General features: G+C 35.3%; 1 protein-coding gene across 1 annotated transcript in view; it reads right to left on the bottom strand.

Moving 5' to 3' along the window:
- LOC135212244 (uncharacterized) overlaps positions 1 to 18,538 on the bottom strand; it is a 57,900-nt gene that overhangs the window by 28,459 nt on the left and 10,903 nt on the right. Inside the window, exon 2 of the mRNA XM_064245687.1 lies at positions 6,278 to 6,427. Coding sequence (XP_064101757.1) covers positions 6,278 to 6,427 — 150 coding nt within the window. The remainder of the gene's footprint in view (positions 1 to 6,277; positions 6,428 to 18,538) is intronic.

Here is an 18,538-nt window from a genome sequence, read left to right as displayed (position 1 = left end):
ACACACACACACATATATATATATATATTATATATATATATATATATATATATATATATATATATATATATATATATGTATGTATGTATTCAACAGGCGGAGGTTTCTCTAAACCCAACAATACAATGAAGGGAGGGGAAGCACACCAACCGGTCAAGGAACTCATATTTATTAGGTTGCAACGTTTCGAAGCCAACCAGCAGGCCTCCTTTTCAAGCTCCAAAGTAACTGTATCTAATTAGTACACTAAAATTATATTACAATATTAAACTACGCATGTAAGGTACAATAAAACAATCACAGTTAAAAAATACAAATAAGGACCAGCCGTTGAGTGTGAAGACAAAGGAAGGACTAACAAAAAACGTAAACAGTTCACGAGAGGTAAAGAGATGTAGATGTGGCATGGATGTTCAGTGAGGGGACCAGTTTTTTAATAAACAATGATTTATTAATTGTTAAAATCTTATGATTGGAAGCTCTGCCCAAAACTTTAAAGTCCTTGTACTGAATAGAATACCTACATTTATCGGTATCATTCTTGACCTGTTGGTGTGCTTCCCCTGCTTCATTGCATGTATGTTTGTATATATATATATATATATATATATATATATATATATATATATATATATATATATATATATATATATATATATATATATATATATATATATATATATATATATATATATATATATATATATGATATATATATATATATATATATATATATATATATATATATATATATATATATATATATATATATATATATATATATATATATATATATATATATATATATATATATATATATATATATATATATATATATATATATCCTGATCTATGCTATATATCGTTGATATAATGATTTATCGCCTTCCGTTTATTTTTAATTGCGTATCTATTTCTGATGCTACCACTGGACTGGACGATAGTGAACGAGAATAATGAAGGAAGTGTTTTTTGGTAAATAAGAGTCGTGATAAGTAGCCCGTCTTGAAATTTGTGAGCAATTTCTTCCGAGCGATTACAGCCCAAGCGAAGTCGTAGAAGTATTTCTCATCTTCACGTATATTGAACCATTCATAAAAGTATTTCTCAGCTCTTTCATATATTATTTAACTATTCATGTCCTCCCTTCGGGCATTTCTTGGGTATTTTTTTTCATTTAGCAGAGATTCCCTTTCACTAATCCAACACTTTCTCTTTTTGTCTATTATTTTACCATAAAAAATGGATTGCATAATAAATAGGTTTTCGGTTAGCTGTTTCCGCGGGTAATATTTTCCTGAAATCTGGTTTGATGTTGAAAAATAGTCACATTATGTTTGGAGCAAATAACGTTTGTGAACGTTCGAAATCATTCACATTTTGTAATTAGAGGCTTCTAATAACATTCACCCACTACGTTGAAGTAGTGAAATGTTGTGACTTTAGAGATTCCAGCTGCTATAAGGTGTGCTGAAAGTTTCATTAACTTTCCAACGCCTTAAGATGACAGCTTCTTGGAAGCAGTGGTATCCCCTTGTGTCAACGAGCATTCTTAACAACAGACCTCCTACTTTCTAACCGAACACCAACATACATGCGTAATGATTCACAAGTTTTGTCTGGTTACTCAGTGAAAGCTGGAAAATGATGATTTATGAACTTACGCAACCACGACATGTTGAAGCTTCATCTATATGCTTTCCTTGGTGACAGATCGTCACATCTCATTAGTGTTTCCCAGAAGACTGTGTATATGTTTATGTCTCTATCGTCGAATGATTGGATGACAAAACAAAATCTATAAAAATAAAACCCTTGTCCAAATGTCAAAAGTTTCTTCCATTCATAAGGAGGCTTCTCTGTCTTTCGTGTTCTGACTTCTTGAAAGCGAATTCACCCGTTGATTGCTACAACATTTGTGTCCCAATTCTGTTGGTGATTTCAACTCGTCCGTAAGTAAGGTTCCTGAGAGTGGCAGCCTGATAAGCGGAGCCAAGCAAAGAACATTGTGCTCGTAAGTTTGATAAGCATCGTCATTGTTACACAAATCTAGATTTAATTCGATTCGCAAAGATTATAACAGTTTAGGTATCTATTAGGCTTTGGGGATTAAGTATTTTAAAAAGTTATCGCGCATAATCAACAACTTTTTGCAATGGCCTTAATTGACGTGCATGCGGTGTGCAGGTCTGACGGGTAGCACGCTCATTCGGAACTCGCAATAATATAAGCTTCTGCTTCAGGAGCTTTCTTAAGATATTTATAAAATCTTGCGAATGGTTCACAGCGTTCTAATCGGTAAGCTAAAGCATCTGCAAGAAGAACTTGAAAAAGGTTCTTGTTGCAAAAAGGAAATGATCCAGGTTTTCGGAAATAAACCAAGTGACAGAATAACGATTATAAATCAGGCTTAGTCTTAGTTCCACAGCCTGCCGCATGCCGACTGACCGTGAAATGGGATTTTACCGATATTCAGCAGCTCTGGAAAGCCTGTGTTATGCCCCGAAAGAAAATTTCTGGGTGGAGAGAATTGTAAGACCCCTTGTAACGTGGATGTTAATTGCGATCGGATCTTTATTTTTTATTATTCACTTTCTTGTATTAGGGTTAACTATTGCTCGTGCTTAGTCGAATGTATTACACGAATTATTATATTATATATTTTTGGTAGATAACAATGAAAAAAAATCACTGTCTGTTTGTAATGCTATGACGTGATCCTTGCTGGCAAAAGAGAAGGATGAAACAGATAAATTTTTTTCAAAAGAATAATGTTGCAATTAGAGACTCATTATTCACTGGCTTCCTTTGGTGTTCAGTCGGTTTTAAAGGTTACAGATTCTAAATATCGGACGTGCTTGCTAGCCTTCATGCGCCGAGTGCTTTCTGATATATGGCTCTCTCTCTCTCTCTCTCTCTCTCTCTCTCTCTCTCTCTCTCTCACATACGTACAAAGTATGACCTCGTCCAATGCAAGGTATCTAATGGCTCTGCAGTTGACTATTACCATTAAGAATGTCTTTATTACATGAGAGGATTGTGGTCTGAGACACTGGCATATTGATATATAACAAAGGAAAAGAAAGTCACCCAATGTTCACTCGAATTTTTCTTTCAAGTTTTCCCAGCTTTTTGCAAGTTTATCAGGAAACTGGTGTTCCGTGATTGTATTGTTTTTTTTCCTCTCTCTCTCTCTCTTTGCCTTTCGGGGTCAGATGGGAGAGGGCTTCTGAGATATAATAGGCTTTTATAGCGTACTTAGAGCATTGATGATCATCGCCACGCAATAGCAGTTAATGTTGGTTAAATGGTTGCCGGTTTCACCTCTTTAAATAAGTGTAAAAGCGTTTGCCTGACTGTCCGATTGATTTATGCCTCAACCCCAAGTGGTAGTTTTAGAGCCTTTGGTGGCAGTTAATCTCCTTTCTAGTTGTTTTTTGATATCAGGTAATATCCAATAAAAGAGGTTTTATTGTCGTCCCGCTTCGGGTACGATGTCGTTTGATTATTATTTCCCGGCTTCGCTCACACCGGCCTTCTTTGCATACACGGCTTCGGCGCAAATTGGCAAACGGCAATTATCCTGTAATTGATTGCTGTTATTTTTGATGGAATTGCAGGCGCTTAAGCTGTCGTTAAAAGTTAGCCTGTCATTAAGTCTGTATGAATGCCATATCGTTTTGAATTCCCCCCTTGTTAATCTCAAGTCTTCAGAACTGGTTGTGAGGTGGCTATTAAAATCTTGATTTTCTGGTGCTAAACTTTGACAGAGAAACTGAAGTTTCCCTGATGTCGAGAAGAAGAAGAAGAAAAAAAAAGTGGTACTCCACCCTGAGGCAGATGGTGGACCTAGACAAGAAAGTCGTGTGGGAGCAGCAAGTTTTGTCTCCTCGTTCAAGTGTTACATCTGATTCACTAATGGCCTCGGGAACCATTTGTACATAGCTCGGGTTTATTTGTCCTCCATCGCCTTCTCCCTCCTCCAAATCTCCCCTTCTGCTTCTTGTCTTTGTTTGCAACAGTTGGCGAGCTTGTTTGGATCATACGTTGCTCACTAAAGTTCATATCATGATCTCCGTTTTTGAAATGTATCTTCCAGAGATTGTTATATTCCTATTGGTTTTTTTTTTTTTTTAGGTTAATCATACCTCTCGACTGATTTATTTTCTCGTATGTAAATCCCGTTGCTGCATGCATATCCTATAAACCCTCTACAGTAATCGTTTTGAAGGCATGTTAACGAGTACTTCTATTATTAGCTTGTGTCCTTAATGCAGAGAATTTGTTTGCCCTCATTTTTTCACGTTATGCATGTCGGGATTATAAAAATTTTATTATATTTATTATAGCATCAGCTTACATAAACAAGTGCTTCAGTACGGGGAAAATTAAATTGTTTATCTTTTGGTAATAAACTACTTTATTATTAATGTATTTAGAACCAGTAGCTGTTTTTTTCGCTCTACCCCTGTATACCCTTTTCTAACTATATATAAAGATATATACACTATATATATATATATATATATATATATATATATATATATATATATATATATATATATATATATATATATATATAATATACACATATACACACACACAGAATTTCATGTAGGTTTCAGAAGTGTTTTCATACAAAAATTTTGCTCTCTCTCTCTCTCTCTCTCTCTCTCTCTCTCTCTCTCGTGCGCGCGCGCGCGCGCATCTCTTGAAATTAAACCGAAATTTTAACTTATGAGAATTATATCTTTCCGCAGGCTGAAATCAACATATAATTAGATTTGGGTCGTTAATCGAATGTTAGAAGACGACTATTCTACAAATAACTTCGTCTTTATCTCATTGTAAAATATCTTCACTGCAATGTATGCTTAATTTTCACTAGCATTTTCCGAGGTCATCCTTTCTAAGGAGCACTGGACAAACACGAGTAGCCATTTTCTGCTTTTTTGGCTGAAATGTTTTTGCAAAATAGGACCCTGTGGCGTCTTGCCCGTGGCATTGCTCCACCTCATTGTAGTTTCATTCTTGAAATTCTTATCTGATGTGTCTACCTCCTTGGTCGATGACGGTACTACAGCTGCTCCTTTCTGCAGCTCCCTCCCTCGCAATCATCACTCGTTACTGTCGTATGTATAGATGATTATACTCATCTGTTTCTCTTATATCAGCTTTCTCTTGACGTTCGTTTTCTGCCTCTGCAATGTACTGAGGACTGGACAGCAGCTCATAACCTTGATGTAGCGCATATCAGTAATATTCATAAATTCCTTAAAAAAAATCATTCGTTCATCATTTTAAGACCCCGAAATTCAACTATAATATATTGGTTTTATGAACGGACAAGGTATTAGTGACGCATAAGGGAAAATGTAAGCTTCAACTTTGATTATAGCTTCAAAAATATGGTGCATATTTATATTATCCACTTCATAACAGTTTCGTAGTTTCTATACGACCTTTTATCGGTATTTAAATGGCAACGCATAATTACTAGGAACTGTTTGTTATTCATCTTGTGAAATCTAGTTTGTCCCCTGATGAAAAAATAGCTTTCTGGAAATTACCGTCAAATATTCAGCAACATTAGAGAGGAGCCCCACGAAAGTGCTACTGATGCTGAGTATGCATCTGGAAAGTTTCTCAAAGAAGCCTTATAATTGTACAAACGGTTCCATGCAAGTATGAAATGTTTACGATTTCTTTTTCTTTTGAAGTACTCAGTTTTAATTTCCACGAGACGATAGCCTTTACTATTTTATATTATGACACGAAGTACCCTTGCAAATTAGAAGTTGTTTCCAAAGTAACAGATTTCATTGATGAACCTTTGACTTCTCGTTCTGGATTCTTGAATGCAACCGATTTCTTCTTGCTCCATGGAGAATTAACGACTACCGCCCTCCCCCGGAGGGGAGGCGTTCACAGCGTGATACTAAGTAGAGCAAGAAGATTTCAATAACGAAGAGTTGGCATCGGTGCCGTGTGCGTAATTTATTCCGTATATGTGCTTCAAGATGCGAGTTGTTGTTAAGGGAAGGCATCTCGCTGGTGTACCAACACTTAATGCGTCATTAGCATTTATAATTAGGTGAAAAAAATGCCGAGGTAGCTGGGTATCCCATGCAAATTAGCCCGCTTATATCTCAGCATTATTTCCGAATAAACGACTCGAGGACCAGCCGAGTAAACTCGTTTATCTTAGATAAGAAAGGGAGGAAAAAAGTGAGCAAATATGAATGTATTAAGATGGAATTAATCATGGTTGCCAGACCTGTTTTTTGACCGAAGGACCTGCTCTTCGGTATGTTTATCTGGCGATCTTTGTTTATAAACGCCCTCGACAAGCCTGGCTTTGGACTCTCGCTGTTCTGATGCTCAGATTCTGTCTCGCGCGAGATGAGCCATTTTCTATCTACAGAGGCTGCAACGGGAAATTCGGGAACGCATTTAGAACGCGTCAAGTTCTCCCTTTTTTTCCTTTTTACATTGGAATGATATGATCAAAATATCTTCTGGTCATAATTCAGGCACCGAAACGTGGCCCTCTTTTTTTATTTATTATTATTATTATTAACTTTCCTTATTATTATTACCTTAACCTTTCACTCAGTTGGTGTAATTGTACCTATCTGGGTGGTTGTCCTGTCGACCTTTAGTAAAAAAATAAAAAAAACTAGAAGACGAAAATGGATTTTTATATAAGATTTTTCCTTTACTGTGAACACCTTTAAGTAAGTTTGTTGGTGTACATTGATTGTCTTTCTTTTCTTCATTTTGATTTTATCGGACATATGAAGATAATGTATAACCTAATAAGCTTTGTAATAGGAGCCATGCACGTGGTACCGATGACGAAGTGGAATTTTTCCCTAATCCTTTACCTTATATTGCATTCATTATTTGGATAATTTTTGATATTACTAATGGGTAACATTCCAAAATAAAATCCGACCGAATTAGTCCTAACGTTTTTCATTCGAATATTTCACAGTTATTTAGACGATTTTAATAACTTTATAGCTGGTATTTAACAACAAGGTATTTTACGTCTCTATTTTATCATATCGGTCAGAATGGTTTTAATCTAAATTATATTTTGATTCGAATTTCCTGGGCCACCTAATCCATCATGTTTAAAAGGTATTAGATCGCAAAGCCTCTGGCTTTCGATACAACTTGAGGGATTTTCTTATCTCACCGTTAATCTGTTTACTCGGCTTATACGATAGTGACGAGAGGAGCAGCAATAATGATGATGAATGTGATGGCATTGCAAGTGATGGTGGTTATGGTAATGGTGGTACTACAAGGTAGCAATATTGAATGAATCGACTGAATAAATTGAAGACCGGGTTTCTCTCATTTGTTCAAGTAGGTAATTTTCAAAAAGTTGATAATGTCTAAGGTTTTATATTTGCTCCAACTTCTCCATAGGGGGTAGTGCCGTCAGTGCACCTCATGTGGTGCATTGTAGGCATTACTTAAGGGTCCTTACAGCTTTCCTTCGGTCCATAGCTACAACCTCAAGCTCTGTCATTCCTTTTACTGTACCTCCGTTCTAGTTCTTTCAAACCTTCTTACTGTCATTTTCCCTTTCATTGCTGAATGACCCTATAGGCCCCAGCGCTTGGCCTTTGGCAGAAATTCTGTATTCTGTTCTGTTCAAACTTATACCTCGCTTTTTGTTGCTGATGACACACGCTTTCGAGTGTGATGTTTGCATTCATTTTCCTTATAATCTGTGCAGTAGTTTCAATTACATTGATAGTCATTTGGTTGTTAATGAATTTCGCAAATATTTCTCTAATCAAGATGTTCTGACTTTCTTGACACACACTCGCACGCATATATATATATATATATATATATATATATATATATATATATATATATATATATATCTATATATATAATTATATATATATATATATATATATATATATATATATATCTATATATATATATATATATATATATATATATATATATATATATATATATATATGATCATATATACTTATATATATCATATATATATATATTATATATATATATATATATATATATATATATGTATATTATGATCATATATACACATATATATATATATATATATATATATATATATAGATATACATATATATATATAATATACTATATATCTATTATATTATGACTGTTAAATATTTGCTGTTTAAACAGAATTCCCTAAAACACTTATAAAAGCGCATATTAAAAATTCCAAAAGGAAGAAAGTAAAAATGTTTGCTGTTAAAACAGAATTCCGTGTAATAAAAGGAGCCCATAAAAGCTCCAAAAGGTAGAAAGTAAATATTATATTTCAGAGAACAACTGTCTCCCTCAACAGGCAAGTCTATGGATGAAATAAGAATGACAGAAACGCGGTGTTTATACCGCTGGAGTGATGAACTCTTGGCATAAATACCACTTTTCTTTAATTCGTATTTCATTCGTATACTTTCCTTGTAGAAGGAGACAGTTGTTCTCCGAATATAACATTTACTTTCTACTTTTTGGCGTTTTTATGTGTTCCTTTTATTACAATTATATATATATATATATATATATATATATATATATATATAATATATATATATATATTAACAGTAGGCTATTTCGTCTCATGGAGCCTGGCTTCCCCCCGCCCCCGACTACCACAATACCTAACAACTATCCATTGACACATTCACACTAACTTCTGCATCATTGATGAACCTTATATGAACAAAATATTCAGAAATACAACCACTTCAAACACCTTCAAAAAAGGCTCATCAACAGTACCTACTCAGAGATTATTAAAAAATGACCATTTATAATGTGTGGAGGATATACTAGAATATATATATATATCTTATATATATATATATACATATATATATATATATATATATATATATATATATATATATATAAACATATACATATATATATATTATGTTAATAATAAAGGTTGCCCGTAAAAACACGAAAGACCTTGGTATCCAGAAGCTCGAGAATGTGATAAGAAAGATTGAGTGGTGCAAATGTCTGGAGAAAGAAGCTGGTCAGAAATCTACTGATTTTGTCTTGACCACAGATGCTTGACATATCAGATTTCGTGGAATGTTTACGAATGTGGAAGTACCTGTTATTTCTCTGGAGACACTCATGTAAAGGTATATGCTTGTGTAATATATATATATATATATATATATATATATATATATATATATATATATATATATATATATGCTTAAAAAATCACTGTAGATGCACGTGACTTCATAAATAAGCGAATACCACAGGAAAATAATAGTCAGAAATCCAAGCTCTTTCGTCTTTGCTCAGGCATCGTCAAGGAGTTAATGAAGTACAAACTGTACATTGGAGATAAAGGTCTCAGGTACAAACAAGATCAAGAATACCAGATGGTTAATTGTCAAAAGGGTAAAAATTAAAAGAGATAATCCAGGATTATCGATATCACACGGTCACAAACCTAACCGAAACTACAATGTATCTTTACAGTCCAAAACCTGTAAAAACTGAATATATTAATTTTGTTTCTTATATTTATCTACAACTTTTTTTCATAATGAAAGCATCAAGTTTAAATAAACCAAGACTTAAATTTAGAACATTTCTATTATTTGACTTGAAACAAGATTCAATGATATTCCTTATAACTGTGTCATTACATGGGATTAAGGTTCTTGCTTGACTCCAGTTTAATATGATGGTCTAAATCTTTCTATTTGTACGAATAATGCATTCGATATTTGCCCAGTTCTCACAGAATATTGATGTTGCTTGAGACGTTGTGAAAGAGATTTACCGGTCTGTCCGTAATGACTTTATCACACTTTTTGCAAGGAAATTTCATATATGCAGCCTGGAAGATCTTTAGGAGAATTTTTTATTATGAAACTCTTGACATTAATATTACTGAAAATAACATTTATGCTATGTTAAATAGCTTTAAAATTCTAGGAATATCTAAAAACCTTTCATCATAGGGTAATTTTAGAATGTTATGCTTACTAAATTCAAGTTTGTCATTAGTTGAATAAAATGTTTTTCTAGCTCTTTTCCATGCCACATCTATAAAAGTCCTTGGGTATTCAAGTTTCAATGCAATATCATAAATAGTTTATTGACGCTGAAATTAAATATATAAATCTATCAAAAGGGAAGACTAGGAAAAGGCTTCAGTTCATGTAATCGCAGTTTAGAGGCTGACAACGTCTCGCAGAGTTACATGGCATAGTCAAGACTTAAATTGACATAGTGTAAATTGTAAACTAACAAAATATATAAAAATGGGGAAAAATATATCACTAAAACGACACGGGCATGACCCACCCCGACTGCAACCACCTTTCTGGTGAAGAATATTGTATATAATTTAGGGAAGTTATATGTAACAGTGATTTTATGAGGATGTAATTATTATATAATTTATTTACAAACAGTGCTCATGCTGAGAATAATGCATATATTATCATTTGCAATTCAAAATAGTTCTGAACAATATCCGTTTGCATTGCACTAAGTAAATGAAACTAAATAAGCTTAAAACTTTTTAGGGCACATTTTTGATATTTAAAATTACAGAATTTTATCCTAAATTAAGTGTCCTTATCAGCCGCGGCAATTTCCCGAATTTGGGGAATTTTCCCAAGATTAGCCATCAGACTGATGAATGTCAGTTAGAGGAATATTGCAGGCCACTTTGAGGCCATTATATTAGGCTAGAATTCACCCAGTGGTAGACTCACAGTCCCACGTCATGGGAATGTTACTTAAAAGGTTATTTATTCAAGGCTTGAGAGCTTGATTTTTATATTTATCGATACTTAAACTTTCTCTTATCGAAGTTTAAACTTTCGCTCATCAAAGTTTGCTGATTAATGCTTTCTCATTTGATCAACGTTCCCTGTAGGAGATGGTAAACCAGCTTGGGATTTTGCTCATTTTGGACTCTCAAGTTTAATACAAGTTTCGCGACCTTGTTACTTGAATGAAAAAAAAAAGAAGAACTAGAAGTGTTTGTTTACTGTATTACAGTCTTTGGGAAACTCAGGTTTCTGTGCCAAGAAAATTATGGATGTGGATAGCAAAAGAGTCGAAACTCTTCTAAATGTTGTCAAACAAGCAACGGTGAATACTAGATGTTTCTGTGATCGTTAGTAAGTATAGTGCTTTTGTTTTGTATTTACGTAGGCGCCGGTCAGTTGATGGAATCGTACCATTGTCAAGTCGTGTTAACAACTGCAATAATGAACGCAGTATGGTGTTCAATATTTTTCTTGTTGGGGATGCTTTGTAATAGTGATGACAATTTTTGATCTTCGATTCTTAAACATTAATTTCATAATCCCTATCCTTTATGAAATTCATGAAATTTTATATGCAGATTAAAATAGAAATGATTTGTGTACGAGGGCATATATGCACAGGAATATCGTAGCTCACACATTCAGAACAAATAAATAAAAAAATGAGTAGTATATTAAAAAGAAAATAACAGCAAACCTTTTATGCTCGAATATTTTCCCAATTCCTTTTAGAGATTTGAGCGTCGGGCTCTCTGATGCTCGTTTTTAATGTTTATCGCAGAAACATCAGAATTCTCCAGATTTTGCATCATCACGGGGCGAATCGAATGTTACTTTCATTTTTTTTCTCTTGTCCACGGACACATGAATTGAATAGCCCCTCGCTTCCATTCTCTTATTTTCGTGTTGCGAGTGTTAACGACTTAAGTAGTTAACGTTATTCGTGTTATTGCGAGAGAGTTGCTTTTGTGAATCATGTCTTTTGTGTAGGACCTCTGGAGCAGATAGATTGGAGGTCTCGGTGTTATTATTTCAAGTATCTTCGGTTTCAGTTTTTCGGAGGATTTATTTCGTACTGTTATTGTCGTTATTATTCGTCAAACGGTAATTCATTTGATGTACCGGCATTTTTTCATCATGTGTTAGTTAGATATTAATTTTTTACTCTTCAGACTGGGTCAAGAGAAACCGCCAGGTATTGGGGCAGAGGTTCTGAATTGGATGTATGAGGAAGGGACACTAAATGACATCAGTAAATAGAAACTGTAAATGTTTAGTTTAGCTCCCCCTTACTTCCACAGCCCCCCTCCCCCCACCTTCTGCACGTAACCACGCGTAAAGAGAGCACAACTTAGTTGTTTCCACGGAGCAGAGATAAGACACAAAATAATGAAATATAGAGAAGTTTAAGTTTAAATACCAGTGAAAACCAGAGTGAAAAAACACGAAGGTTCCTGTTGCAAACTCGGGTTATTCTTGCAGTGCCATTTCCGAAAATCATAGATATGGAAAAGGAATAAAAAAAAATATACGAAGAATTTGAATAGTGTAAATGAGTGAGAAGAGAAAATTCTTCATCAAGTAGTATTATTAGCCGGTCATTTCTCTTCAGTCATATGGGATTGAATATGCTCTCTCTCTTCCTTTCTCCTCCTTCTCTTCTCGTCTCTCTCTCTCTCTCTCTCTCTCTCTCTCTCTCTCTCTCTCCTCTCTCTCTCTCTCTCTCTCTCTCTCTAACAAGTTATTTCCTGATTGATTATTATTATTAGTATTATTCAGGAGATGAAAACTATTCATGCGGAACGCAGAAAGTGACAAAAAATGAGTTTTTTTTTTTCTAATAAGGGGATTGTAATGGTAATCGTTTCATAGCAAAGAAAGATAAAGGAAAGGAAAACGCATCTTCGAGAAGTTATGCAGCAAGGGGGCATTCGCGCAGGTGTTGGAGGTGCCTGTTCTCATGATTGTTCTGGAATCGTCGGGCGTGTTGGGGAACGCAACAGGCGCCGAAGTGTCGTGAGAAACGCCGCGATTTCTGATGTAATACTTCGTCCAGATCCTTCTAAGATGTTCTAATAAATACGACGGACGAAGTAGGAGAAGGCAGATCATCAGTAAGAGCCACAGATCAGATTATCAGTGAGAGATCAGCAGCAGAGATCATCAGAGTGAGATAAGAGAAGAAAGACGAAGGATCAGAGAGAAAAAGGAGCTCGAGAGTTGGTTGAATTCTGGTCAAGTCGTCGTCAGGAGTGGACGACCAAGATATTTTCGACGTTGAGTAAGCCTTGAGAGAAGAAACTTTCTACTAGAGATTTCGAGGAGTTCCTGCCCTTCGAGTATCAAGAATAGACATTGCCTTCCGCAGTACGGAGTCAAGAAGACGACTAAAGTTCCACCGTTCTCCTTTGTGAAGCCACCGCTTCGAGTCGCAAAACTGGCCAGCAAGTATTTGAATGACCTCACTTCTTCCCCAGTTCACGCATTGTAAGATTTTGCCTTTTTTATGTAAATAGGAGATACCATTCTGCATTTATCTTTGTTAGTAAGCTTGTAAATAAACCTTTGTTGTGTTAGTGTTTCTTTCTATATTCGTATCCCCAGTTTCAACTGTTGGTGTTGAATTCTTTTTGTTTATCCTTATAACGAACTTGGAGCGGACCTCTCTCAGAGGCCGTAACAGGGATGACCTCAGTTTGATTTAGTCATTACTCTCTTAGTGATAGAGTATCCTAATTGATCATATATATATATATATATGTGTGTGTGTGTGTGTGTGTGTGTGTGGGTGCTTGAAGTTATAGTTTTATATGTACACGCGCGCATGTGAGCATGTGTATAGCGCCATGGTAGACTCGTAACTATGAAATACATCTGGCTAAACTGCAATACTCTCATTAATGCATACCCTTTGGTAAGCCTCTTAGTTTTTACTCAGTAATGTCTCGTCATATTTCTATGATGGCCTTTAGCTGCTTTCTTACCAATATTTTCAATTCATTACTACATACAAAGAGATTGCTTATGAATTCATCGTTACTTTCAGACGGGATTTTTTCTCAAATGAGCAAAGTTACCCTTCGCCAAATCTCTAAATCTCTAGCAGAGAGTTTCTCTCTCTCTCTCTCTCTCTCTCTCTCTCTCTCTCTCTCTCTCTCTCTCTCTCTCTCTCTATGAACCCAACTTTTGGAATTAGTTCCCCAAAAGGTAAGACTTGTCTCTCACAGAGTTCTGAACTGCAGAATTAACCGTTTATTTCCTACTGCCTCTTTCTACCTCCAGGCTCGATTGCTCTTAACATTTATACCTTCAATACGCATCTATCAACATAAACCCATTATCAGAAATTCTTGTAAAGATAGCCTTTAATAGATTATCGTTTTCGGGTGAATGGTTAGCGCATCCCAGTTAAGATCACTGGGAGAAGCTGTTACCTGAACGCCTTGAGAGCTATTTTTTCTCATTTTGTTCACTGAGAATCCAGGCCTGAGAGAGAGAGAGAGAGAGAGAGAGAGAGAGAGAGAGAGAGAGAGAGAAGGGTATAGGATAGAAGGAAAAGACAAGCATAGTGATGATCCCATAGCATGACAGCAGAATGAATGAAACTGTTTCTGACATTGACAAGTGTGCTCTCACCATATAGTGAATGTATCTGTATCGAGATGTTATATCAAGCGGGAACTGTCTGGGCGTCCTTTGAGCAGTGCTGTGAATTCTTCGGCAACGCGAGTTGAGGGATAAGTAACTGACGATGCAGTGCTGTGAATTCTTCGGCAACGCGAGTTAAGGGATAAGTAACTGACGACGCAGTGCTGTGAATTCTTCGGCAACGCGTGTGTCCTGCAGTTTGAGGGATAAGTAACTGATGACGGTTGTGCTACAGAACAAGGCCTTTCGGAAATATGGTCATCTAGTGTAGGATTCTTAATTTGACACGAAGCTTTTTTGGCTATGAGGTATGCATTGCGAGAACGCGGACTGCTTTACCGGCTGGTTCTATAAAAGGAAAAGTTATCATTAATTGTAAATTAATGCGGTGGGTATCCATGCAGTCTTGACCACCTTCGGAAGGAAAGTTATGTTTTTTATTTGGTTTGTCTCTCTGACTGTTATCAAGGTTAGTAGAAAACTAAGAACAGAATTTTGCAATGTTACTTGGAAAGATTCGCTTTGTTACAATGAACAAGCGAAGGGATTTTGTAGAGGAATCGAGTCGGGATTTGGTTTCATGTTTTTTTTTTATCATTATTTACTGTTAGTATCGCCTATATATAATATATATTATATATATAATATCTAGCTATATATATATATATAAATATATAATATAGAATATTATATAATAGCTTTAAAATTAATTTTTCCCAGTTTCCTGCTCTTTGTTAAACAACTTCTAAATGACGCAAAGGTTTGGAAAACTATGGAAAAAGGTTCTAACATTCGTGGAATGGTTTGGCTTAGGTGCGAACTCGTTGAATGCCCCCTGCAATTATTATTATTTATTTTATTAGTTTCTATCCTTAAACCGACGTTGTGTATAAATAAACGGATGACGTTGCAAAAGCCAGAATTGCAAGTCTTATTATTATTATTATTCATATTTTTTTTCTGTACTGTGATGAGTGTTCAAGATGCTCAATAATATTTGGCTTTCCTTCGAAAACCGGTCCCAGTCTCAGGAAATATTAAGGCCAACTGCTGCGTCGGAACAGATGCTCTAGGCTGTTTTCTTGTTGGTCCCAAGCTAATTCTGTCTTCTCACATTACCATATGCGCTAATTTTGTCTTTTAAAAGGGATGATGTCCTTGGTAGGGGTTGAAATAGTACGCTGTGATTGCATGTTATTTGTCGTGGTTATTAACCTGCTTTTGACTTTGATGATCTCGGCTATATTTAGAACTGTACAATGAAAACACCCCTGATTTATCCATTTTTTTATTAGCATCAACAGGCACCTACTTATGAAGTGTAACTTGACAGTGAATTGCTAACTTTAATGGTTTCTTTTTAAACTCACAGAGTTTCATACGTAGAATCCGTTGTGAATTTATTTCCCGAAATAAATCGCTGAATAATATCTATAAGTTTCTAGTTCCTTCCCATTTTATGCAAATTTAGTACGAACGAAACTAATGGAAATTTAATGAGGCACATGTTTGCCCTGAGATTAAGGAAGTCTGATTTCGTACTCTCTGACAAAGGGCGGTCAAGCATAGCTTGCTAGATACGATCTGCTTAGTTCTAAGAACACAATGATTGTTGTATAATTATAACATAATTTGGTATAAATTTAAAATGAATGAATGGGAGCTCTAGACTAAGCTTCGTTCAATTTTACACCATCTTAATTGCTCTATATTGTATTCAATTACGATCCTAAATAAAATATGGCGAACTGGCTTTATGCAGTTGGCCGTCGTATCGCTTAAATGTTAAATTGCACTTGTTGTACTTGCACTTCATCTTGGAAATGTGTGTAATTTCATGACGTAGATTATGCTTCTTACGCCTTTACAGCATTTACCTCATGCGGTGCACTGTAGGCATTGCTTAAGGTCCTTTGCAGCCTGCCTTCGACCCCCTAGCTGCAACCCATTTCCTTCCTTTTACTGTACCTCAGTTCATATTCTCTTTCTTCCATCTTACTTTCCACCCTCTGTAGCAGTTATTGCATAGTGCAAATGCGACGTTTTCCTCCTGTTACGCCTCTCAAACCTTTTACTGTCAATTTCCGTTTCAGCGCAGAATGACTTCATAGGTCCCAGCGCTTGGCCATGGGCCTAAATTCTATGTTCAGTTCAGTTCAGTTGTACAGCATTCAAAACTTCGGCACTTGAACCACCAAAATAGCCATCCTCTTTAAGGATAATTGTTACCTAAGCGAAGAAAAATCAATCGTGTTTCTTCTTTTGGCATTCGTTGTCTGTCTCTCTCTCGACGTATTTGAGGCATTGAAAAGTGTTCTGGATGAGGGTCTGTTTTTTCAAAACTTGCTGCTTTTGGCTGCGTTTTCCCCCTCTAAAGGTTAAAGTTTTGTGAACTGTTATGTAAAGTAAATCTTGGCGCTACGACTTCTGATTCCTTAGGGTTCTATTCACTTATAAGGCTCTTTTCTGTCGCCTACTCTGTCTTCCACAGTGATCATTCTGCGTCTGTTGTTCCTCTCTTATCTTATATGAACTTTCCACGTTTCTTTGTCCTTCAGTTTTCAGCGTTCTTTAGCGTTCAAAGTCAACGTCCGCCTTTGCCTTTCACTGTTTATCTGGAGGATCATAGGGAATCCGGCGCTGAATAATCCTGATGGGTTCCGGCGCTTGGTCTTGAAGACCTAAATTTCATAATCAATCAATCAATAATGGGAATCCTATATTGATTTGTATCGTATCTTTAAATATGGTTTGTCTGTTCCGTTTCATAAGAATACAATTCAGTTTCCTTTTTTTCTAATAACATTTTAATTCAGGTAAATTTAAATATGGATTAGTAAGATTGCATTTCAAATCAAGTCCACTTCAGACCTTATAAATGATCATTTACTACTCTTAGATTCTTAAATCTCATATCTGAAATATCATTGTCATATTGCTCGACTTTTTTTTATTCTTTCTCTTCAGGTCTGGATCACGAACAGTTAAATAGTCTCTCTCTTTTTAGAGGTCCTGTTATTCTTGCGAACACTTTGGAACTCACTCCTTTTTCCTGTTTTCCACGATTCTTAGTTTTCTTCATTTGAAATTTCAAGACTTGATCATCAAAAAACTTGGTTCTTTCTCTCTCTCTCTCTCTCTCTCTCTCTCTCTCTCTCTCTCTCTCTCTCTCTCTCTCTCTCTCTCTCTCTCTCTCCATTTCCTTTGTAAAGAGGCTGAAGAAATAGTAGTATTGTTTTGTTTTTAGTGTTTGAAGTGTGTTTTAGAAACTATGGTGGGGTATTGCCAGCAGTTCTTTAGTTTTCTTGCATATGAAAAGAACTTAAAATATCTCGAAATTAATTTCGTTTAATTCTGGGTTAATTCATCTGAATTCTCAGCAACGGAAAGATTGACTCGAATGACTGCAAACGTCTTTTTATTTTATTAGTTTTGTTACTAGCAGTGGTTCCCAACCTTTTTAGCAGGTGACCTCAATCATGCTCCTCCAGCCATAACCGGGACCCCACTGCAGTGTATATAACTATATAACATTGTATGTAATGTATGTGTTGCATGTTACTACATTACTGACTGCGAGGTGTAAAAGCAAGGAACTCGAATAATTTTCTTGTTAGAGGTGTTATAAGGCTAAAAAAAGAAGATACAAAATAAACACTTTAATATGAATATTTTCATCAGAAAAATTTGTGTTACATTCCACGATGGCACACTAAAGATAAAACAGTTTCTTTATCAACTGATAACTGGTTTCAATGGCAGCCTTTGGGGCTGGGTTTCACCAGTGCGACACTCAGGGACACTAGCATTTAAAATACATCGTTAAAATTCTCTCTCTCTCTCTCTCTCTCTCTCTCTCTCTCTTTCATCTCTCTCTCTCTCTCTAATATATATATATATATATATATATATATATATATATATATATGTGTGTGTGTGTGTGTGTGTCTATATATATATACATATATATATATATATATATATATATATATATATATATATATATACATCTATATATATATATATATATATTTATTTATGAA

Source organism: Macrobrachium nipponense, chromosome 40 (genome assembly GCF_015104395.2).
Source record: "Macrobrachium nipponense isolate FS-2020 chromosome 40, ASM1510439v2, whole genome shotgun sequence".
NCBI classification, from domain to species: Eukaryota; Metazoa; Arthropoda; class Malacostraca; order Decapoda; family Palaemonidae; genus Macrobrachium; species Macrobrachium nipponense.
This window is presented reverse-complemented; position numbering and strand designations above follow the sequence as displayed.